The sequence below is a fragment of the Megascapheus bottae genome, chromosome 14, assembly GCF_031878675.1.
Source record: "Megascapheus bottae isolate mThoBot1 chromosome 14, mThoBot2.hap1, whole genome shotgun sequence".
NCBI classification, from domain to species: domain Eukaryota; kingdom Metazoa; phylum Chordata; class Mammalia; order Rodentia; family Geomyidae; genus Megascapheus; species Megascapheus bottae.
The window spans coordinates 24,558,716-24,583,103 of record NC_143522.1 but is presented as its reverse complement, the minus strand read 5'-3'; the positions used below and the strand labels follow the sequence as shown (position 1 = coordinate 24,583,103).

The 24,388-nt window shown below is 49.5% G+C and overlaps 1 protein-coding gene across 2 annotated transcripts in view; it reads right to left on the bottom strand.

Moving 5' to 3' along the window:
- The window catches only part of Slc24a4 (solute carrier family 24 member 4), a 107,551-nt gene that overhangs the window by 31,047 nt on the left and 52,116 nt on the right, over positions 1–24,388 (bottom strand). Inside the window, exons 3-10 of one of the 2 annotated variants that reach the window (XM_090345405.1) lie at positions 10,895–10,971; positions 10,037–10,111; positions 7,126–7,210; positions 6,317–6,420; positions 5,480–5,554; positions 5,107–5,132; positions 3,077–3,130; positions 1,700–1,842 (exon numbers count right to left, since the gene is read on the bottom strand). In XM_090345405.1, coding sequence (XP_090201531.1) covers positions 1,700–1,842; positions 3,077–3,130; positions 5,107–5,132; positions 5,480–5,554; positions 6,317–6,420; positions 7,126–7,210; positions 10,037–10,111; positions 10,895–10,971 — 639 coding nt within the window. The remainder of the gene's footprint in view (positions 1–1,699; positions 1,843–3,076; positions 3,131–5,106; positions 5,133–5,479; positions 5,555–6,316; positions 6,421–7,125; positions 7,211–10,036; positions 10,112–10,894; positions 10,972–24,388) is intronic. The other variant, XM_090345406.1, reaches the window with a different exon arrangement.

Sequence of the window (24,388 nt, the reverse complement as noted above, 5' to 3'; positions counted from 1 at the left end):
ACACTGTCCCTGAGCTTTTTGCTCAAGGCTAGCACTCTACCACTTTGAGCCCACAGCCCAACTTCCAAATTTTCTGGTGGTTAATTGGAGATAAGAGTCTTACAGGCTTTCCTACCTAGGCTGGCTTTGAACCTTGATCCTCAGACCTCAGTCTTCCCAGTAGCTAGGATGATAGGTATGAGCTACTAGAGGTTTAGTTTTAAAGGCTGTTGGGTTTATATGGGGAACACAAACTGCTACTAAAAGAGTTCAGGAAGAGTTGTTTCTTCCCTTCTTATTTTTTTGCAGGGTGGGGATGGAACCCAGGGTTCTGTGTCTGCCGGGCAGGTGCTCTATCATGAGCTACATCTCCTGAGGAAAGCCACCAGCCTGCAGTCCTTAGATTCTTTTCAGGGTGGTGGCTGGGTGAGATTCAAGACAAATCTTGAATCTCTGGTCTCCTTAGTTTCACTGGAGGGTTGAGATGGGACAGAACACACCTTGCGAAGTTCACCTGGGAGCAAACACTGATAGTGGCTACACGTGTGTGTGTATGTGTATGTGTGTGTGTGTGTGTGTGTGTGTGTGTGTGTGTGTGTGTACAGACCACCTGCATGTTCTAGACACAGATTCTGGTCCCCTTATATGACTAATAAGTTAAAGTCACCTGAAGAAGGACATGACTTGCCCAGGACCATAGCAAAACCCCTCAGGTGAGCAGGGCTGGGGCACCTGGCTCACAAATGGGATGTAACCCTGTCTTTCCTTACCCTCACATGTGACCTGTTCAGGCCTTACCACCAGTCTGAGGCAGCATGGACTCCTCCCTAGCGGCTGCCCCACAGCTGCTATGTGACCTGGCAACAGGCCCTGTTATTAAAACTCAAGTATGTGTCTAAGAAAGTAGCTTGACAATTCAAAGAACTGGACCGGGGTAAACAGAGGCTGGCCCCAGAGGCCCAGACAAGGTTCCAGGTCCCCACAAGTTGCGCTGAGGTGACTACTGTAGGTGCACCCCCTCCAGGGGTGTCTGGGACTGGCCCGAGACTGCCTTTCCTGGCCCTGTGTTCTTCTAGGCAAACAAGAGCTGTTTCTGGAACAGGCTTCTCCAGGGCAGAGAGATCCAAGGCTCTGCCACCCTAAGCTTTGGGCTTCTTGCAGGAAGTGGCATTTCCAAAGAGCCAAACAGGTCTTCCCTGCCTCCAGAAGCACGGGAAAGCCAGGCACCAATGGTGTTCACCTGTAACCCCCTCTCTTCAGAGGGGCTGAGATCTGAGGATCATGCTTCAAAACCAATCTGGACAGAAAAAAGTCTGTGAAGCTCTTCTCACCAATTATAGCCAAAAAGCCAGAAGTGGAGGTGTGACCCTAAGGGACAGAGCCCAGACCCTGAGCTCAAGCCCTACTATCAATATATGCACATATACACAAAAAGGTATGGGGGAAATTCCCAGATATGTTTTGCTTTATTCTTTCATAGTATATCTTCCCTCTACCCTTCCTGAATTTAAGCAAACATCTGAGCAGTATCTCAAACATTGATTTCTCCTCCTCATTTAGGGCATGTGGGTATGCACGTATATATATGATCCAAGGTAAAAGGGAAATGGTATTAGTGTGTGTGTGTGTGTGTGTGTGTGTGTGTGTGTGTGTGTGTGTGTAAGAGAAGGGCCATGGCTTCTCTGAAAATGTCCTACCAGTCCTGTCTGCTCAGCCTTACCTTGCCCCAGCAACGGCATGGATGGGTCATCATAGCTACCGCCATAGAAATCATTACCATCCTCCAATTCGTTGTTCACCGGGTTGCCATTTGCAATGCTCTTTTGTTTGGTTGTGAAAAACATTTGCATCTTCATATTGTACCTGGAAGTCAGGCGAGGCAGGCAGTCAGAGCAGCGGAGGGCGATCCCACTGGTCAAGGCCTTGTGTCCCACCTGTTCTAGTGCAATCAGCGTGGCACTGGGTGTGCCAGGCAGCGTTGGCGTGTGCGGGCTGTGACAGATGCTCCTGGGGAGCTGACTGAATGCTACAAGTGTGTCCTCATAAAAATGATTCGGTCAAGACCATGGAACAGGCACAAGGGGGTACAGGGGGTCTGTCCCTTCTGTCCTGGGGGGGGGTGACTCTTGCTCCCCTGGGCTGCCTGGTTTCCCCGTACCCACATTCTCAGCCAGCATAGCCCTCTCTGAGGCCCTGGCACTGGCTTCTTCTTGGAAAAGAAGTCTGAGAGATCACTCAAGAACAATGCTCTTGCAGCTGGACAGTTGATCCCCCTTTTTCAGGAGGCATAAATGTGTGAGGGGAGCACAGAATCCATTTTGCTCATAGCATTTGGGTTTATTTATTCATTTGTTTATTTGGTGGGACATATCTACCACATAATTTGTCACTGTACTTGTTTCTCATTTTTAAGTCACGCTTGGGTGGCATTAATTATATGCACATTGCTATGTAACTATCACCAATATTTCCAGGATTTTTTAAAACCAAGAGCTCTGTAGTCCTTAAGCAATATCTCCCCACTACTCTAGACCCCAGTTCCTCTCTACATGAACGTGGATCTTCTAGATACTTCTATATAGAACCATGCAACCTTTGTACCCTAGTGACTGCCTGCTATGTGACAATGCTAGTACCAGAATTTTCTTTCTCTAAGTGGCTGAGGAGCACTGTTTGTGGAGTCCAGCCCTGTCAGTTTCCCAGGGGCCACAGTTGTAGGGCCCAGAGCCAGTGCACACTCAGGCTGGTGAATGGGACAATGGCATCATGCAGTGGCCCTAAATGGCACTTTCTAAAGCTTAGGGCAGAAATTAGGCTGCCTCACCTTTCTCACCCCCCCCCCGCCTTTCTCACCCCCCTGCCCCCCCCCCAAAAAAAAGAAAGGAAAAGAAAATCACAGGAGTGGTGCTGCAGGGAGAGCTGCCCAGACACTTAGCAAGACTCTACTGGTCGTCAGTGTGAACTGCACCCCAAAGCAGTGCCTGAACATCCATCCCCCACCTTGGGCTTTGCCCAGCACGTTCTCTACCAAGGGAGGCTCTCCCTTCCCTAGCAAGGTGGGAGGGGCGAGTGGAAGGAGGAGAGAGGGGGCACTTACTTCATGATCAGAATATAAAACACATACAAGATGATGAGCACCAGGCCTTCCCACCTCGAAGACAAAGGAGAATTGTGGTTATGGTTTGCAAAATCCCGACACAGCAGACTGGGATGGGGCGCAGGGCAGCGGGGCTGGGGCGGGGGGGGGGGGTCTGGGATTCCTCTTCTCTCCCATCCTCAGCTGAGGGTGAGATGTCCCAGCCAGAGCTGTCCTATCACTGAGTCCTCTTGACCACTAAGTGCGCCCACTTTCAGCTACAGGGGTTGGCAGAACTCAGGTGAAGTCCCCCAAACCCCCAGCGACCTAAAGAGACCAGGGCTGCCACATTTAAATGAACCTAGCCTCACTCAAGATTCTCAAATAGCCAAGTGCTGGTGGCTCACACCTGTAATCCTAGCTACTCAGGAGGCTCAGATCTGAGGATCCTGGTTTGAAGCCAGCCCATGTAGAGATATCTGTGAGACTTTTATTTCCAATTATCTAGCAAAAAAAAAATCTGGAAGTGGAGGTGTGGTTCAAGTGGTAGCGCACCAGCTGAGTAGGAGAGGACATGGTAGAGTAAGAGGCCATAAATTCAAATCCTGATACTGGCACATGCACCCATAACCCCCACCCTGCCGCCCCAAGATTCTAGAACATACTATCACTGCTCTTTTTTCTTTTATACCTCTGACCACAGTCCCTAAGAAGCCACCCGAGCTTTCACTTGTTCATTTCACCGATGGGTACCAGAGGCCTGTGCATGCCAGGCAAGGGCTGTGGGCATTTGGGAGCACTTTCTTAACATGGTGCTCACCCACCCTCAGCCAGAGAGGGACATTCAGTGAGCATCTATGGCCGCCAGGGTAGCAGAGAAAGCTAGAAGCCAAGATGGGGTCAAAGCCAGGGCATCTGGGCACATGGCAGATAGCTGAAACCCTCGGCCATGCCATTGGAGGACCTTTCAAAGACAGTGACCCACGAGAGGCAGGCTCTGTGTTGTGTTGATAAGCAAGAAGTTTCCATGGCCTATGAATGTAAGCACTCAAGCCAAGGGCATAGCCTGGTCTCATTCCTCTCAAACTTTATGCTTTCACAATCTTCATTCATGGCAGAAAGGTAAGTCTCTGTACTTTCTTCCAAAATTTCTGAAACATTTGCCTTTCTACAGTTATAAGCGTGTGTGTGTGTGTGTGTGTGTGTGTGTGTGTGTGTGTGTGTGTGTAAACAAACTGACTAAAGGATAGTGTAGTCAAGGGAGAGTCCAATGGTATAACTCCTCTGAGCAACTAACAAACTGTTTAACAAAATAAATACCAGGAAGATGAAACATGTTTTTTTGGGGGGGGTAGAGGAAGGAGGGCAATATGGGGAGGACATCAAAAGGGGGGAAAAATGAGCAAATGCAGTCCCTGTATTCAATGTAGGTTATGTGGAAATGGAACTACATAAATTGTGGGTAGGGATGGCAGGGGAAAGATGGGGGAGAATGACAAGAGGGGTGACACTGGCTAAGATGACTATACTCATAATCTGGCTTTGGAGTTGAAACTCCTCTGTATCATTACTTAAACAAAATAAAAAAAGAAAATATTCATAGAAATAGACACAATGATGTTGGAAATAAAACGTTTGCTTTTCATGGTCAGAGCCTTAGTTTATATGATGTTTCTCCGTGACCAAGGTGTGAGGGAGGGCTCAGATGTCATGTGGCACTCTGTGGACTGCCATCTCTCACCACCTTGACAGGCCACCTCTGTCACACCCCATCCCAGGAACACATCTGGTACTGGAGTCCTTGTCTTGGCACAAAATCCCCACAAGCTGTCATTAATTTAGTTTTCTGTCTTATCTAGCAGGGTGTGAATATTGAGGAAAACAAATTTTTCCCCAGCATTTTGAAAGGAAAAAGACAAGATTGCTCAGAATGACATCCTTTTAACTTCCCCAAGTTAATCAGCTTATGGTTGTAAAAAATAAATCTCAGAAGACTCAGGGAACCCAATAAACAAGGATGCTGGAAAATAACCTTAACTTTAACCACTTACCACACGATTTCTTCATCGTATATGAACTAGAAAGCAAAAGAGAGAGAAATGGGAACCTGTTTATTCCAAATGAAGAACAAACACTGCCCAAGCGTACAGAACCTACACAGACGAGTCCCTCTGGGCAGGGGGTACAATGAGCTTTGGTGGGGACCTGAGTGGCCTCCAAGAAACAAATGCATGAACTTTCCCAGATGGACCTCATGGCATGGGCCTTGGCTTTGCTAAGCCTTGTTACCATGGAGATATCCCCATTCCCCAAATATAATGAGAAGGCTGGGTATGAGTGTGTGGGAAGGGGAGGTACAGTGGAGTACAGGGGTGGGGTGGGTTGTGGGGAGGGGTGATGGCCCCAGTGGGAATGCTAACTCACCGCAATGAGCACGACGACTGAGAGTGTGTAGTACACGGAGTCTCTGCACACGGCCCACCACGTCAGACGCACCACCTGCCCAGTACAGGATGTCAGCAGCCACTGGCTGGGGCCCAGATGCCCAACTCCTCCTAGGTACAGGGAGCCCTCAGGGCTCCTTCTTGCCCACCCCTGGCCCTCTGTTACATTTGGGGAAGAAATGGAACTTTTAATCCCTGAGGAGGTGGTAAAACCAGCCTTATCTCCAGATAGTGGCTGGGCATGGTTCACACTAGGGCCAGCTGTCAACACGGAGACCAGGGCACCCCTGGTTCCTTTGAGTGTGATTTGCTGCCCACCTCTGTCTCCCCAAGCAAGGCAGGGCTGTGCCCATTAGCCTGCCTCACAGCCTGCCTCTCTGATGTAAAGTCTAGCATCCTCTGGGAGTCTGTGGGTACCAAGCCTCAAGCTGGCTTCAGTCTGTGGGGGTGGACAAAGCCAGGCCCCAGAGAGTTCTAGGCTAGCAATAACAAACCCTTCTTTCAAAGTTATTGCTAGAAGTGGCACTATGGCTGAAAGTGGTAAAAAGGCACTAGCCTTGAGCAAAAGAGTTCAAGGACAGCACCCAGGCCCCGACTTCAGGCCCTACAACTGACGAAGAAACTTGCAAAACAAGGTTGTTACTGTCCCATATATGGCCTGGCGAAGGCCCCTCGGGCCCCCAGACTGTTTCAGGAGAAGGAACGAGTGTGTTATATTACTTAGGGGACAATGGGCTCAAAGGCAGGGGAGCCAACCTCCACCCCAGTCCTCTTAGAGAAGCTCGTCCTCTACCCCACAGCCAGGCAGGCCACTGACCTGGCCAGCAAACAGTCCACACACTCCGATGATACACAGGATGTTGAATACAGCAGAGCCCACGATGGTCCCCACACCGACGTCTCCGTGTGTGATGAACACGCCTTGAAGGAAGATTCCACCGTGGGGCCCAGCTGCTGGCCAGGCCTGCCCCTCCCATGTCCCCCGTGCTGAGAGAAGCACTTTCTCTCAGTAGCAAATACAGCACCAGACAGTGCAGGAGCCCTGGGGTACCTCTCCAATACTCTTCTGTTTAATATTTGTACTAGTACTGGGCTGAACTTAGGGCCTCTTGCTGCTGCTTGACTTTTTTGCTCAAGGATAGTTAATGCTCTATCACTTGAGCCACAGTTCTACCTCTGGTTTTTAGTGGTCAGCCGGAGATTAAGAGTCTCATAGACTTATCTGCCTTGAGCTGGATTTGAACCTCAGTCCTCAGATCTCAGCCTCCTGAGTAGCTAGGATTGCAGGTGTGAGCCACCCGTGCTTGGCTACTCCAAGTTTTTGGAATATCTTTATTGAGGTGTCATTCACCCCCTTTAAAGACTAGGATTCAATGAGTTAGTATACCCACAGAATTGGATACCCTAAACCACGGTCTAAACTTTTTATCACCTCTAAAAGAAGCTGATTAGCACGCCATATCCTAAGACATCTGTAGTCTACTTGTGGTCCCGCCGCCTCTGGATTTACAGATGTGAAAATGGAGGCTCCAAGCTAACAAATGCCACCCCTAACCCCGTGATGGGCATCCAGCCCAGGCTCTCTCTACATTTCATCTCTCATCCCAGCAGCTGGCCATTCCTTACCAATCACAGAGGCAAACAGCTCTGGCGTCGAGCTTCCTGCAGCCATGAAGGTGGCTCCAGCCACATCTTCACTCAGATGGAGTTTCTAGAACAGAAGGGACCATAGTTGCTCAGGTGTGACATGAGCATAATGGACGGGGCACCAGGGCTCTGGCTGTCAGAGAGCTCAGAGGAGCTACAATGCTGCTGAGTCGAATTCCTCCACCCTGCAGCCTCGCCTCCCGAACCCCAGCACTGGGCCCACAACCCCTTCTCCCTCTTCACGACCATTCTGCTCATTTTCCAGAACAAGCCCTGATGAAGTCTTTGGGCACTCTGCACCCACACTGAGCCAGCCATGCCCTCTTTGAACCACAGCAAGTCAGGTCAGAGGATGGATAAGATGCTGGCAGTCCCCTGGTATTTGTCATGTGGGGTCCACAACCATGCTGGGTTAGGCAGTGCTGCCCAGTGAGGGTCTACCAGCCTAGGGATCATCTCCAGGGCCTGTAGGCTACCAGGATGTAAGGGGATTCAAGCCCGCTACCCACCTGGGTCCTACCCTTAGCAATGCCTTCTCCATGGTGGGCCTGACAAGCGGATTCATCTCTGGGACTGAGCGCAGGGAAGAGGCTGAGAACTCTTGCCAGGCCCAGCGGACCCAGCGAGGCCCACTCCCTGATCTAGAATGTGCGGTTGCACCCTGGAAGCCTGGACTTGCTCGCTCCCTCTTCCTACAGGCTGGATGGCTATAGAAAGGAGCCATTGAGTGTCAGAGCACTGGGCTTGACTAGACGGAGAGACACTATGCTGATTCCCAAGGCAGGAGCTCAGCTACCCACCCAGACTCTGCTACCTCCTGTCCTGCCTCTTGTCTTTCCTCTCCCTCTCTGCTTACTGAAATAATTTTGAAGAACCAGGGCTACCGCTTCCATGAAGCCAACCCAGACTTCTCCCCAGTAGCGATGTTCCTGATCTCCTTCTCACCTGACCATGCCAGTGAAACTCCTGGTCTCCTTACCTGGTCTCTCCCTGACCCTTGTCCTCTGATGGCTCTCACTAAGCTCCTTACATGGGTCTTAACCTCTACTGCCAAGGCCATACCCCTTGCTTACCTCTCCCCCTAAGAGATATGAGTGTCCCCACAGGGGTCTTGGCATCTCCACTGGATGTGATCTGTCAGTTACACCTCATGGGTTCCTCTCACCCCAAAGGGAAGGAGCCAGCCCTGAAGCTGTGGCTTCCACAAGTTCTTAGCCCAGTCCGGGTCTGGGATGTGTAATCACTATCTATTGCAGTTTGGATGGGAAATGTCCCCCCTCCCCAAAAGTCCAGCTGGTAAAGGACTGTCACTGAGTGGTGACTGGATTACGAGCATTGGAACGTAATCAGTGGATTCACCCATTGGTGGATTCATAAATGTGAAGGCATTATTGAGAGGAGACAGATATTTTGGAGGTGAGGCAGCTGGAAGAAGTCACTTGGGGCATGTTTTTGGGGGTCATATCTAGTCCCCTGCCCCTTCCTGGCCCCCCTCTCTCACGGTTTCCAGGTATCTGTCATGAAGGATCACATCCTTCCTCCATGATGCGCTGCCTCACCAGCAGCCTGAAAACGATGGAGCCAGCAGCTGATGCTAAAACCTCTGACATCGTCAGATAAAATTAAGTTTTGCTCCTTTTAAATGAGGCACTGGTGGCCCACACCTGCGATCCTAGCTACTCAGGTGGCTGATATAAAAGGCTTGAGGTTTGAAAACATCATGGGCAGACAAATCCATGAGACTCATTTCCAAAAAAGGAGCAGTGGCACAATTGTGAGTGCCAGCTTGCAACAAAAAAAGCCAAACAAGAGTGGGAGGCTCTGAGTTCATGCCCTAGTAGTTGGCGCAGGGGTGTGCGTGCGTACGCACGCGTACACACACACACACACACACACACACACACACACACACACACACACACCCTTTGCTCCTTTAAGCTGTTTATATAAGGTGTCTGTCTCTGCAACTAGTAAGGCAAGGAGCTGGCTATTTCCTAGGGTCACCACCAGGTGGCAGAAAGAGCCACAGACCACTTGCAGTAGCCACTGTCCGCTAACTCCCATCTCATGGGGGGCAGGTGGAGTCCTAACAGTCTAGTGACTTTATCTCAGGGGCCTCAGGGGTGGAAGGGGAAAAGGAGGAGTCGGGTCACTCTTTGAGCATGACTCCCCACTGTACAGTAACATTAACCCCCCAGACAGTGCTTTGGAAGTGGGTAAAATTATTGGGGTACCCCTGTCTCTAGCTACCCATGACAATATGGCCTCAAACAGCCAGATGGCTTCACCGGATGAAAGGTGGGGAGGACTTTGGGTCACACAGGTTATGTGCTGTAAGAAAAAGTCCTTTCCTTCCCAAGAGCAAGGCAGGGAGAAGAGGTAGAATGGGGTTGTGTGTGGGGGGGGGTGGCAGTTGTGTACTGGGAAAAAGAAGAAGGGAAAGTTAGGGGAAAAAAACTTAGCAAGATAACTAGAGAGAGGGGATCCCTAGCACCAGAGCTCAGGATCCTTCACCCTCCCCCACCCCAAGGTGAGCACTTTAGGGGATGCAGGTCCATCCCTGTGACCCCACCAATGGGTGAAGTGAAATGTGCCCACTCAGGCGCACACCTGCACATGGAGCCTCACTGCACCTGTGCATGTGCTAAGCCAGGTCTAGTACACGCGCCCGTGGGCTGCCAAGGAGCTGGGCCATCTCAGTAATGACTTCATACTGGGCACCGCTTCTACCAAGCTTGGAGCACAATCCGTCATAGCGCTTGGTGGCTCTGGAGTGAGGCAGTGGCCGGGCAGTCTGTTATCTGTGTTTACATCTCACTGTGGTCATCTTGACCTGGTCACTCCTGTGCCACCCCACGCGATACCAAAGTCCCCAGTCCCTCACACATACCTCACAAATCTTCTCCAGGGATGGGACAAAGAAGTCGTCACACACAATGGCCAAGGCGTAGAACATGTACAAAGCCTGGGAGGGAAATGAGACAGTCAGCGAGGACCACGCGGGCCTCTTCTCAGGGTACCTCAGACCCTGAATCAGCTTGCTAGGCTGAGGCTGGGGGACAGGCAAACCAGAAAACCCAACAGCATAGACACTTGTGATCTCCATCTCTTCACTGATTGATGAGGAAACTGAGGCTTGGGGAGTGGAAACGACATACTGAGGAGCAGAGGGGATGAGACTCCAGGCCACCCAGGCTCAGACTTCCTCTTTTTCCACAATACATGGTAGGAGAACACACTCTCTCTCTGGCCCTAGGATCCTGTCATATGGATCCCAAAGTCCCTGGGATTTTTGAAGCAGGGCCTTCTGTCTGCTAATGAGATCACTAGTGGCTGAGTCCTTAGACAGCTTCAGGACCCACCCTGACAGGGTAAGAGGTTGGGACGTTAAATAACATCCCCAGTGCTGGTGGAAAGGCAAAGGGATGACAGATGAGGGTGGCCAGAGCAGGAGGAGTCCCAGGAACCATGTGACTAGCATTTAGGATGACCCTTGACCTCTATTTCCAGTGTACAAGCTGGCATGTGTCATTTCTTCATCTATAAAATCAGATGATGAGACACAGAACTGGGTTCTCCTGTTGGCTCCAGGACCACTAGGTGTGTGGCATGGGCCAGTTCACCTAACAGACTTCTTGGTGGGCTAAGGGCCTGATGTCTGTTCTCCTCCTGGATTGGATACAAGGCCCTGCTGCTATCTCAGCTAGGCCATGGCTAGCTGAGGGGACCTCACCCCTGAAGCACTCACACCAAGGATATGCAGCAGGACAGCTCCGTGTTGCCGCTCCTTATTGGAGAACAGGTCTGTGGGGAACTCGTGAATCGCTGCAAGACAAGAGGAGAGGACTGAAGTTAGAGATCCATGGCCCTGAGCCCTGGAATCCATTCTCCCTGAGCCCTGAGAATCCACCCAGGAGGTTGCTCAGCCCACTGGCTTTGGACTGGTGAGCAACAGAAAAGGCCAGTTGTTTCTGAGTCCACGGCAGATGAGTGCTCTTAGAAGAGAATGCTGGATGCTGGATTGTGCATAGGCATTCCAGCCCCCTGGAGTATTGGGTTTTAGCTAGGTCTTATGTTTTGAAACACACCACCCAGCCAACCCTAGTACGATATATTTTACAGCCACTATGATGGCTATAATCCAAAAGATAGACAACAATAAGCACTGGCAAAGATATGGAGATTCTGGACCTTTGAAGATTGCTTGTAGGAAAGTGAAAAGGGACAGTTTTGGACGTTCTTCAGAGAATACCCCAGAGTTACCATCTGGCCCAGCAGTTTCACTCCATTGCATATAGTGGGCATATGAGACACGTGACCACTCAAAAAAAAAACCTTGGGATCCAAAAGTGCAGGGTTTAAGTGTCATCCCTGTGGCCTCACACAACTCTCAACAAATGTATCTCAGGGTATTCCGGGCATTGGGGAGAGGTCCCTTCTCACCTCCCCTGCCATTTGAGGTGACTAATGGATACATATTTGTTTTTTTTTTCCCAAACCAGAAGTTTCTGGAAGGCAAAGATCCAATCCATACTACCTAATTCACCATACCATCCTGTGTCTAGGCCAAGCTTGGCAGACAGTAGGTCCTTAACAGACCTCACCAACCAACTGAAGCAACAACAGACAAAGATGAACTGTGATCACCATATTACCTTATCCTAATCTCCGATTACCTAACCCCCTGACCCCTCAGGGACCAGATGCCAGTGTCCCGCCCAGAAATCCCTCCTCTATGCTCTGAACACACACTTCTTTCCCTTATATGGATTTTTTTTTTGGGTTAGTTGTGGGGCTTAAACTTGGCCTGGCCTGGGCACTGTCCCTGAGCTCTTCAGCTCAAGGCTAGTGCTCTACCCCTTGAGCCATAGCACAGTCACTTCCAGTTTTCTGGTGGTTAATTGGAGATTAGAGTCTCATGGACTTTCATGCCCAGGTTGGCTTTGAACCATGATCCTCAGATCTCAGCCTCCTGAATAGTGAGGATTACAGGCGAGAGCCACCAGAACCCAGCTGCTATGTGGAATTATTATTATTTTTTTTTTGCCAGTTCTGGAGTTTGAACCCAGGGCCTGAGTACTGTCCTTGGGCTTTTTCCTCAAGGCTAGCACTCTGCCACTTGAGCCACAGCACCAGTTCTAGCTTTTTCTATGTATGTAGTACCGAGGAATCGAACCTGGGTCTTCGTGCATGCTAGGTAAGCACTCTACTGCTAGGCCAAACTCCCAGATCCAGCTCTTATGTGGAAATTTTAACATGGAGTTTTTTTTGTTGTTTGTTTTTTGTTTTTTGCCAGTCCTGGGCTTGGGCTCAGGGCCTGAGCCCTGTCCTTGGGTTTTGTCAAGGCTAGAGCTCTACCACTTGAGCCTCAGCACCACTTCCGGCATTTTTTCTATGTATGTGGTACTGAGGAATTGAACCCAGGTCTTCATGCATGCGAGGCAAGCACTCTAACCACTAGGCCAAACTCCTGGCCTAACATGGAGTTTTAACACCAAATTCTCCCAACAATGAGCAGAAAACAGCAGCTCCCCTAAGCACCTAGAAAATGATCCCACCTTGAAACAAGAAGTGATAGATAAGAATAAAGCCTCCTGCCCCTTCCTCCCTCCTCGTATTTCTTCCCTTCTTCTCTCCCACCCTCTAGGTAATTAAACTTCTGTAATAGAATTTCTGCTGCTGGTTCAGGGGCATGGATCTGCCTCAAGGTCTGTCTGCTCAGAGATGGAGAATTATTAAGGGTCGACATTCTTGTGGCCAGGATCATGTTTGTGGGAGAAATGGAGCCATCTGGGATGTTTCAGTGTGGATCAATACACATTTCTGCATGAGAATTCCAGACAGTTGCTGGTTCTCTGAAACCTGTGTTTTAAGAGCTGGTGACTTCTTTGAGAATTAGACTAGAGTCAGACTGGCTTTCTGCTACCAAAGCCAATCTGTCTGGTCTCCCACAGGGAGTAGGTTAGTTATCAATGGGTCTGTTCTTGGGAGAAACAGACTTTTCCTTCACTTCTGTGTTGCTCTACACACCAGTGCCTGCTGGAAGGCAACTAAGGAGATGGCACTGTGGTTATTTTTCCAGCAAAGACAGCAAGTGAGCAGCAGAGTGCCCAGCTGTTATGGCCATCATTCTTGGCATCACTTGAGTCCCCAGCACATCCTGAACCTGGGGACACAGCACTGACACAGTAACATTTGTTCCTGTTTCCTGCTGAGGCTCAGAGAGGGCAGAGACCAGCTCAGGATACCTGCTGCACGCATGAGGGCTGGACCTGCAGCCATCCTGGAGTCCAGGCTCTCCCACTAGACACTTGTCTGGCCCAGTCACATGCCCTGTACAGTGATGCTGTCACATCGCTGTGGGTGGCCTGCTGTAGCATGGCTAGCAAGGGCTGTGGCAGACAAGAGGTTACTGGTGGCATGGACTGGTGTGGACTCTCAACCCTCCAGAAACTGATTTCAGGAACAGATGAACTTAGGTGTCAGGAGGTGACCTTGGGAATCTAGCAGCACCAGGACTGACACTCCTCCCAGGAACAGTTGATAGCAGACTCTGATGGTTGTGAGGACTCCACAAGATGATGGGATCATAACCAACACACACCTCCAAAACCAGTGTTTTAAGAGCTGGTGACTTCTTTCAGAATCAGACTTGAGTTGGGTTGCTTCTTGGGCCTTTCTGTTCCCTCAGCTCCAGGGCATGTCTAGTCTTATTTTGAGAAAGCAGGAGAGCAAACAGTACCAGCTTGATGAAGAAAGGAAGGAAGAGGGCAAAGAGCCACAGGGTGACCGACAGCCCTGGCCTCATGAGAGCCTCAACCCAGGTCCCTGAGAAAGCCGTCTTTTCCCTCCCATGGAATCCTAAGCCATGTTCAGTGTCATCATGTTTGTCTGAGAGGGCTGAGCCACGTTCAAGGTCATGATGCTTGCCTGTCTGAGAGGGCTGAGCCACGTTCAAGGTCATGATGCTTGCCTGTCTGACAGGGCTGAGCCACGTTCAAGGTCATGATGCTTGCCTGTCTGAGAGGGCTGAACCATGTTCAAGGTCATGATGCTTGCCTGTTGAGAGGGCTGAGCCTGTTCCCACTGCTCAAATCCCTGCCAGGGATGGCGGGATGGGGAGTGGGAAGGCAGATCAGCAGGGCACACATGGCGTTTGAGGTCATGCCTAAGCTTTTAAGCTGCAGAAATCCGGGGGTTGTGTGTGTGTAGGGAGGAGAGATTTATTGGCAGGTGAGCAGAGCTCAGGGAAGCAAGGATGATCCCAGCATCCTCCCCAGCCTGAGAATGGAAAGGCACAGGGAGAAGACAGGAGGGAAGGCAGCCATTTACTTTTCAGGTTCTTGCCTTTAAACCTCAGAGGGGCCTCGCCATCACACAATTCTGTGGAGAGGGCAAAGATGAAGGCCTGACTGTGACCACAGAAGGCACCTTCCCTCTGTCCACCCATGCTGATGACAGCCATGCAGGTCATGGGGCTTGAACTTGGGACCTCGGTACTATCTCTGAGCTTTTTTGCTTTTTTGGTTAATGCTGTACCACTTTGACCCACAGCTCCACTTCCTGTTTTAGGGTGGTAAATTGCAGATAAGAGTCACACAAACTTTACTGCCAGTACTGGCTTCAAACCGTGATCCTCAGATCTCAGCCTCCGGAGTAGGTAGGATTACAAGCATGAGTTACTAGCACTCAGCTGGAGCCTCTTTAATAAAGGCGCTGATTCCAGAGGCAAAGGCCAACTCCTCACAACCCAATCACCTCCCCTTTAGCCCTTTCCTTCAATTTAATAAGCCCCTAATTCCCTGGATTAAGTTCCTTTCATATGAAACCCCTGGAATGGCTTCTTTGTCTCATACTGAACAGTGACTGATACACCTGCTTCTCTCACCTCCATAGAGGTCTGGCATTTCACTTCTAAAGCAGTTCTGGAATCTACCTACCCACCACCTCCACCCTTCATGGCAAGTCCTTCTGGTCATTCCACTGACCTCTGAACCTGCCCTCCCCTACCCACTCAAGTCCATGCACAGTCTGCTCCTTCTACTTCCACCCAGCAGACAGAAGGTCTTCTTTGCCCAGGCCTCTGAGATCCTTCTCGAGATCTGATCCTTTCAACCTCTCTGGACTTTCTCAGCCCACAGTGTTCTCTGCTCTAGCCACTCTGGCTAGGCCTAAGCTGCCAAGTCTTAGTGTAACCTGGTGCTAAGCTGGTGTTCAAGAAAGACCTGGCAAGTAGATGAACATTTGGATTTCCAGCTCCTTGAGATGCAGACTTGAGAATGACTTGACAGGTGCTCTGCCCAGAAGGCCTGGGGGCTCAGCCAGCCTGGTGCTGTGTCCTTGGTACCAGCTCTTCCCAAACAGCTTTCTAGCTGCTGCCCACGGAGGCTCCACCAACCGTAAAGCTGCTGACAGGGCTGTGCTTTCTGTGGATGCTGCTCTGCGCTGAACCTTTCAATTAATCCATTCTCTTTAGGAAATGTAAACTGAAAACTGAATTATTATTATTTTTTAGGGAGAAATTGCCCACAAACATGTCATTCCACTTTCTATGCAAGGTTAAAAATAACCTTGCATTCTAAGCCCTGCCGTTCATTCCAAAAAGGAGACTGCACGCTGGGGAGTCATTTAAATAGCATTGGGTTTCGATCATTGCGACTTACATAAGGTATGTGTTTTAGAAACCACCCAAGCGCCAGGAACCGAAAGAAAAAAAAAAATCAGATTTTCCTTGAATTCTTTGGTTTAAAATAACTTTGCTAAGAATCTTATACCTTTCATGTGCAACAGTTGGCATGTCATGGTTTCATTCCATTACCCTCCCGTCCCAAATAAGAGTAAATATAATTAAATTGTTGGCGTAACCAGCATAAAAAGGAGTCTAACTCCTAGTTTTCTCTCAGTTAAAGAGATTATACACTGAAAAAAAAAAGACTGGAAACCTCTGCCATATAATTGTTTCTCACAGGAACTGTAATCATGGAATTTTACAATTGGATGAACCCCTTCCCTGGCCCCCAGTCCCCCACCATGATTCTCCACCAGAAGGGAGAATGGGCTTATCAGCCTGACAGGGACACCCCACCAACACCACTCCCTCCCTGCCCCCAAGCTCTACACCTTTGCCCCATCCTGCTAAGAACTCTATACCCCATCTCAAAGGAGAGAACCCTGATGTCCTGCCAGGCTAGCCACTCCACATCCCAGCCACTCAGACACAGGATGCCAGGATCACATATAAACCATGCTAAGCTCAGGCAGGACAAAAGAACTCTGATCCACAGACTTGGTAACAGCCAGCACAGGAAATCAGACCACAGCCTCTGCCACTGTCGGGCCAGAATGGCAGGACTCCATCTACCGTGTGCAGTCCCCACCCTGGCTTCCACTCCCAAGGCAAGACCAACTGCTATTGCTCGGATCTTGAGGGTCATGTATTCGAGATGTGCTCCGGGGGTTGTGATGGAGAAGTGGTTTAAGAGATGGTGCATGTGAGAGGTCCTAAGCTGGGGACATGCTCTGGAAGGGGTTTGTGGGGCATCAGCCCCTTCCCCCGCTCCCCTCATTTTCTGGTTTGCTTTCTAGCCACAAGAGGAGTGGTTCTGCACTCTTGACCATGATGTGCTGTGTGGGGTCAACTGAATGTGGATTAGAGCCTCCACAACCAGCCTTTTCCCTTGATGAGCTGAGAATTGCACGTGCTTTGGTCCAGTGTTGGAAAGCTGACTAACAATGTGTCAAGGCTGGACTCGGGAGGACTGCCCTTCCTAGCTTGCTAGGTGGGCACACTCGAGCCTCTTCTCTGTGCATGCACGCCTGCTATCTCTCCCACCCCCTGCAGGGGCAGCAGTGCTCTTTGGCAAGGGCCCCGTCCTGATTACCACACGGAGCCTAACTGCATCCCAACAGGCCCAAGGGCTTCAAGAAATGAACTTGGCTGAGGACACAATTTAGTCCTTAATGCAACAGACCACTGGGTCATTGCAGATACTAAACTGAGTTTCAGTAACTAAAGTTAAAATGACAATGTACTAAATTTGAGTATCTTTATAAGAAGACACATAGAACAGGCCATGGATGCCAGAGGAAGAGATTAAGAGTACATCTATAAGCCAAACTAGCCATTAAGAGAGAGGCCAGGTCGGGTGGCTCATGCCTGTAATCCTAGCTACTCAGGAGGCTGAGATCTGAGAATTATGGTTCAAAGCCAGCTGGGGCACTAAAGAGTATGAGACTCTTATCTCCAGTTAATCACTAGAAAATGGGAAGTGGGGCTGAGGCTCAGGGGTAGGACAGTAGCCTTGAGCTGAAAAGCTCAATGACAGTTCCCAGACCCCAGAGTTCAAACCCCATGACCCACAAAGAGAGAGAGAGAGAGAGAGAGAGAGAGAGAGAGAGAGAGAGAGAGAGACAGAGACAGAGAGACAGAGAGAGAGAAAGAGAGAGAGAGAGAGACAGAGACAGAGACAGAAACAGAGAGAGACAGAGGCAGAGACAGAGAGAGCAGAGAGAGAGAGAGACAGAGGCAGAAACAGAGAGAGACAGAGAGAGCAGAGAGAGAGAGACAGAGACAGAGAGAGACAGAGGCAGAGACAGAGAGAGACAGAGAGAGCAGAGACACACAGAGACACACAGAGACAGAGACACACACAGAGAGATAGAGAGAGACAGAGCCACAGAGAGAGAGAGAGAGAGAGAGAGACAGAGACAGAGACAGAGACAGAGAGACAGAGAGAGACAGAGACAGAGACAGAGACAGAGGCAGAGACAGAGGCAGAGAGAGAGAAAAGGAGAGACTCCTTAGGGCCTGCAGGAGAACCAAATCCATAATCTGTGCATCCCAAGGCCTCCTGAGATTCCTGGACTAGGAGAGAATACATTTTTTTTTGTTGTTGCTGTTGTTGGTGTGGGGCTTGCACTCTGGGCCTGGTCGTTGTCCCTGAGCTCTTCAGCTCAAGGCTACCATTTTACCCCTGGAGCCACAGCATCACTTCCGGTTTTCTGGTGGTTAACTGAAGATAAGAGTCTCACAGACTTTTGTGCCCAGGCTGCCATGATCCTCAGATCTCAGACTCCTGACTAGTTAGGATTACAGGTGTGAGCCACTGGCACCCAGCGAGAATATACTTTTGTTGTTTTAAGTCAACCTTGCTTGTGGTTCTTTGCTTCGGGAGCCCTGGGAAATGAACATTCCCCATGCCAATGTCAGAAAATGCTTTGCTTTCTGTCCCCCACTTTTGCTTCCCCAGGTCAGCCATTTCCCATCGGGACACACCTGAGCCCCCTTTATGCACTACAAAGCTTCCTCACTCCCTGACTTTGACAATCTGCACAGTGCAGGTGATACTGGCTGATTCCCTTGCTATAGCAAACTCTGTAAAAACAAAAGCATCCCTGGCTTTGTGTTCATTGGTGTGCTGTGTGCTTATTTCCGTAATTAACACGAATCTTCCACTAGGTGGGCAGATTTTTCTGTGTTCACAAAGGGCCATGGTGATAGTCGGCATCTCCCCGGACTGTCTACCTCTGCAGAGTACATCCAGCTAGCTAGAGGGACAAGATGTGCACTCTGCATATAAAGTCATGAATTGGGAGCCAAGATCCCCCCCACTACGCAGCTTGATGGATGGTCGAGAGCTAATGAGAACTGGATGGCCCCCATTTCGGTCTGATTGTGTGACTATGACCAAAGACTTTGCTTTTCTGAGCCCTTGTCACCCATCCACAAGCAGGCATTGATAATAGTTCCCAGGCTGGTGATGAGGATGAGATGAAATGTTATGTATAATGTGCCACCCTTTCAGCTTTCTGACATTATAGTGGAATACTTGAAAGAAGCGACTTGGAAAGAGGACAGGCTTGGCTCACAGTTCCAGTTCATAGTCAGATGGCCCTACAGCTTGGAGGCCTGTGGCGAGGTTGCACATCCTGCTGAGAGCAAATGTGTGATGGGGAAACCTTTATCCTGACACCCGATTCACTCCACCCCCTGTGACTAAGACCCCCCTTCTCTCCCTCATCCATTTAACTTATGGACCAGTGTAGATACCATCAGCTATTAGGGGTGAAATGGGGAGAGTGGATCTAACAGATACCATCATGGTGGAGGCAGGGAAGTCCCACCTTCTAGCTGATGAGTGTGCCTGAAACCCTAGAGGCAAGGGGGACAGGGAGACTTGGACAATAGGTGACTGGACCTGCCAGTGTTGGGCTCTCAAGCTCCCTGTGACCCTGCCCCCTGATCTGATCTGACCCTATTTTGGCAGAGCCCAGCTCAGGTGCCATCACGCTCTTCCTCATGGTCCTGGGTCTCCTGTCTCCTTCCTGGCTCTCCTTTGGTCCCACTTCAGCTCTCCCTTGGAATTGATCTGATCTGTTGGTATTGCATTTCTGTTCTTTTTTCCTCTCCTGCTCTCTTGGCTCAGTTTTCTGAAAGTGTGAAGTATATTCAAGGTGCTAGAGGTCTTTATGACCAGAGTCCACCTGGTCACAATAAAGACTCCTGATTCGACTTCTCAAAATGTGGCTTCTGTTTCCGGTGACTGAGATACCTACAACAGGGGCATGAAAAGGATCCCGGGACTCTCTCCTTTCCCTCCCTTCCAGAAAACCTCACAAAGTCAATGTACATCCCCTTTCTGTCAGCAGCTCGTGTCTGCAGCTCTTGTTCATGAACTGTGCACAACAGTAGATGCCTCTCCTGATGCTTCACTCCAGCACATGCAGCCTCTGCAACCGGCATGCCTACCCTGGGAGCGAAAGGCACTCCTGGCTCAGATTCTTTCTTTCCTTTTGACAAGCATGGAGCACATGGTACCAGTTTTCTGCCAGGGAGAAGAGGTGACTGTAATAAGAAAAAAGTCTCCTAAGGATGGCATCTTGTTCCACCTGCTCCTAAACCACATGCCCTGATCTCCATCTTCTCCTTCTTAGGTCTGGTACTCCCAGAGCAGGAAGCTTTCACATGAAAAAGATACCTTTAGAAAATGAATTGCCGGGGCTGAGTGCTACGGCTCCTGTCTATAATTCTAGCTACTCAGGAGGCAGAGATTAGGAATTTGCCATTCCAGGCAAGCCCAGGTGCAAAGTTCATGAGACCCACCCAAACCAATGGCATGGGAATTGTAAGACACACCTGTCATCTCATCCCAGCTATGTAACGCAGGAGGCCAAAGATGGGTCTAGGATGGCTTGTGCAAAGGTATAAGATCCTATTGAAAAAAGTAACTAAAAGGCAAAGACTAAATGAAAGTGGTAAGGAGAACAGGCTAGGGGTGGGGAAGGAACAGAAGGAGGAGGCAGGAGGGGAGGGGAGGGAAGGAAAGGGGAGGTCAGTGGCAAAGAAGGCCCATCACCTTCACTCAGGAAACTGAGGCTCAGAACGGTGATGTCACTTCTGGTGGCCATCCAGCCTTTAAGCAGCTGGCATGGTTCTTCAGGGGCTCCTCCACTATGGGCCCCTCTTCCCTGCCACCATTCCCAAGCAGCAGCCCCCACGGGGTCCGCAGGGGAAGCCTGGGAAATCTGAGAGTTCCAGGAAAGTTTCCAGCATGGGCCATGGCCCTGCCTGCTCTTCTAGAAGAACCCAGTTGACAAAGAAGCAGGCCAGGTTGCTTCCTCATACAAACAAACCCAGAAGCCTTTATTTATCCACAACAAATACAATAATAGATCCCAATCCCAGGGCAATTCAGTCATCTTCTTATCCTTCCATTCTGACTCATCCCCCTTGTGGATGAGAAACCACACACACACACACACACACCCCAAGATAATTCAGCATTTCCGTTCACTATAAACCAATCACTTCTGTCTCCATTCACAAGAGAAACACACCTGACCGAGAAAGAAGGTAAAGTAAAATAAAAACACGCTGGGCAGGGTGGCTCACTCCTGTAATCCTAGCTACTCAGGAGGCTGAGATCTGAGGATCAAGGTTCAAAGCCAGCCCGGGCACAAAAGGACCTGTGACTCTTATCTCCAATTAACCTCTAGAAAATGGGAAGTAGGGCGTGACTCAAGCATAGGGTAGTAGCCTTGAGCTGAAGAGCTCAGGGACAGCACCCAGGCCAAGCTCAAGCCCCATGACCCCCCCCTAAAATGCATCCCCAGTCTGATGAACATGTTCATATCTGTGTGTTTACACACAGCTGTTCCCTGAGGGTCTGCTGCTGCAGCTAGGATGTTCAGACTTAACTCTGCTAAAAGCACAAACAGCGCCAAGCACTGGTGGGTAGCTCACACCTGTAATTGCTACTCAGGAGGCTGAGATCTAAAGATGGCCTGGGCAGGTAAGTCTGAAAGACTCATCTCCAATTATGGAAAAAAAGCTAGGAGTGGAGCTGTGGTTCAAGTGGCAGAACACTAACCTTGAGCACAAAAACACCTCAAGGTCAGCACCCAGACCTTGAATTCAAACTCCGGTATTGGCAACAAACAAACAGCTCCTAAAAATAGGTCTTCGATTTACCTGCCCTTTCTCTGCAGGCAATGTGACTTCTACCTATATCAACCTGGTGGTGTACTCAGCCATAATACTGCAGACATTTTCTGTAACAGCTGAGTTAAGGGGCACAGAGTGATTAAGTAACTTATCCAAACTCACACAATCATGTGTCCAAGTGTGGATCTGCAACAGTCAGTATGTCATCTCTTCTGTCTGACCCTTGTGCTCTGGAAATGAAGATAGCACTCTCTCAACACCGCTGATAGTATTGACTTTCAAAATGCATTTCCCGTGGACTCAACTTTTTTCAGTGTCACTGAATGAAGACTGGCAATCTCAGAACAAAGCTTGTTCAAATGTTTTCTTTTTAAAATACATCTCAGAGCTGGATGTTGGTGGCTTTCACCTGTAATCCTCACCATTCAGGGGGATTGTGTTTTGAAGCCAGCTGGGAAGGGAAAGTCCATGAGACTCTTTTTCTGCAATTAACCACCAAAAAGCCAGAAATAGAGCTATGGCTCTAGTGGTAGAGTATTAATTAGCCTTGAGGAAAAAAAAAAACAAAAATAAAAACAAAACACTCAAGGATAGCACCCAAGTCCTGAGTACAAGCCCCAGACTGGCACAAAAACAAATAAACAAATATGAAACACCATTCCCAGAATAAAAAAGCTACCGGTCATTTGCATGTTAGTAAAAATTAGCTCCATTAGCTCTACTTTACCTAAAATAGGACTGCAGCCTCCACAAAAGGGGTAAGGAAGCAAGCAGTGCCCAGGGCGGGTTGGCACAGAATTTTAGATCCTTTGAAAGGTATGAAAGGAAAAAGAAGTTGAAAGAAACCTTCTCCAGAATTGGACTTGAGGCTAATCCTCACTGTAGCGAGAAGGAGGATACTCATCTGAGATTTCTGTTTCTCAGCAGCCTCCAGCCAGTCAGCAGTCTCCACTCGTGTCTGGTGGGGAAACACTGGTCACTGAGTTGTGGCAGAAAGGAGTGTCTCCGCATGCAACACCCCCACCCCTGGCACCATGCAGAGCTGCTGCTATCCATCAGCTGCCCCTTCCTCCCGGAGCCAGATCTTCACAAAGGCCATGTGTGCCACTTTGCTCCCTAACTGCTTCAGAAACCCATGTGTCTTCTCTTTCCTCCTGCTTCCATGTGGCCCTGGAGGCCACCTGTCTGAGATGTCAGAGTGCTGAGACAGAGGAGCCTGGGGCCCTGAGTCACAGGTCGGGAGGAGGGCTCCCCCTAAGTGCTTGCTGTCACTCACCCACAAAGGAATTCTATGTTCAGATGTGTCTCATGCAGGCTCTAGGACAGTCTGGAAGCCTGGGTACAGGCTGTAATGTCAGCCTGAGGACCCAACCAGGGAAAAGGGAAGAGGTGGGGCTCTCTCCACAGCTGTTACCAGCTGCATAGACATGGACAGGGGCAAGCTCACCCGGCAGATTAATGACCCTGCATAGTGAGGAGCTGTCACCATCTCAGCTCCGATGGCTCACCTAAAGACTACTGGCACACAGCCCCTGCCTGCTAGGGTCAAGGGAACAAACCCTACATCTTGCATTCACTCAGGACTTACTTGTCCTGCAAATACCAATACTGTCTGGCTTTGCCCTTGAGCCTTGAAATAAGAGCAAGCTAATAAGTGGTCTCCCAGAACCCCAGACAGCAAGCAGAAAAGTGCTCAGACATGACGACTCAAGTGCATACCGCTTTATGTAACCCCTCCTCGCTAATGGCCAGTGGGCCCTGCTGTGTTGCAAGGTGCTTGCTTCATAACTCCTGTGCCTTTACTAGTATTAATGTTCATAGAGAGTAGATTTTTGTGGGAGGGCAGGGAATGCATTAGTCTATATGGGCAGGACTAAATTGTCCTGAGTCATAGGGACATTTCCACCCCTTTCTATACAACTTCTTGCCCTGCTGGCTAGACATACAACTGGGGATTTCAGAACTAGCAGAAGCTTGGATAGACCACAGAGAGGTTAAGTAACTTGCACAACACCACACAGTACAAAACACAGTCAGGGTTTGAACTCAGGCAAGTAACAGCCTTTTGCTATTGTGCAACTCTGTTGAGAAACAATAATCTTTCAAAGCCCTCCATGACTCTTGAGGCATTAGTGTGCTATCTTCTCATACATTCCTCTGTGCCCAGAAGGCAGCTATACCATAGCCACCATCATTATGCACTGTAATTAATTTTTGTCTCTATACTTAGGCTCTACTAATGCAAGGATCCCTAGAATCATAAAAACTTTTTCTCAAGACCTCCTGCTCCCATCTGCTGGTGTATAACAGAGAGACAAGCCAAGCAGGTGTATAAGCCGAACATTCTCCTCTCGGGGAGTGCAACGCCCAACCTGCACAGCCATACATGTTGGCCTCTGACTGGACTTGTAACACAATCTGTGCTTTCCATTTGGTAGCCATTGAGAAGCCTCTTGACAAAAGCTCCAAGTTGCATTCGCAAAGTTATAGCAAACACATCAGAAATTAAAGGAGGAAAGACAAGAAAAACAGGAGACCCAGTGCTGGAATTTCCTTCTGGCTGGGTGGAAACCAAATGAGCTGACATATCTATCATCTTGTGGAGAAGCGTTCCTACTGAATTTGGAGGGGGGGGAGTGGTGCCAAAGTTGAACTTTGCTTCCTAGTTAGCTTTGAACCATAATGCCTAGATCTCAGGCTCCTGAGTAGCTAGGATTATTGGTGTGAGCTACCAGCACCCAGCAAGTTTCTCTTCTTGCAAGCCATCTTCAAGCTATTTTCAACTTCCATCTCCTTGCA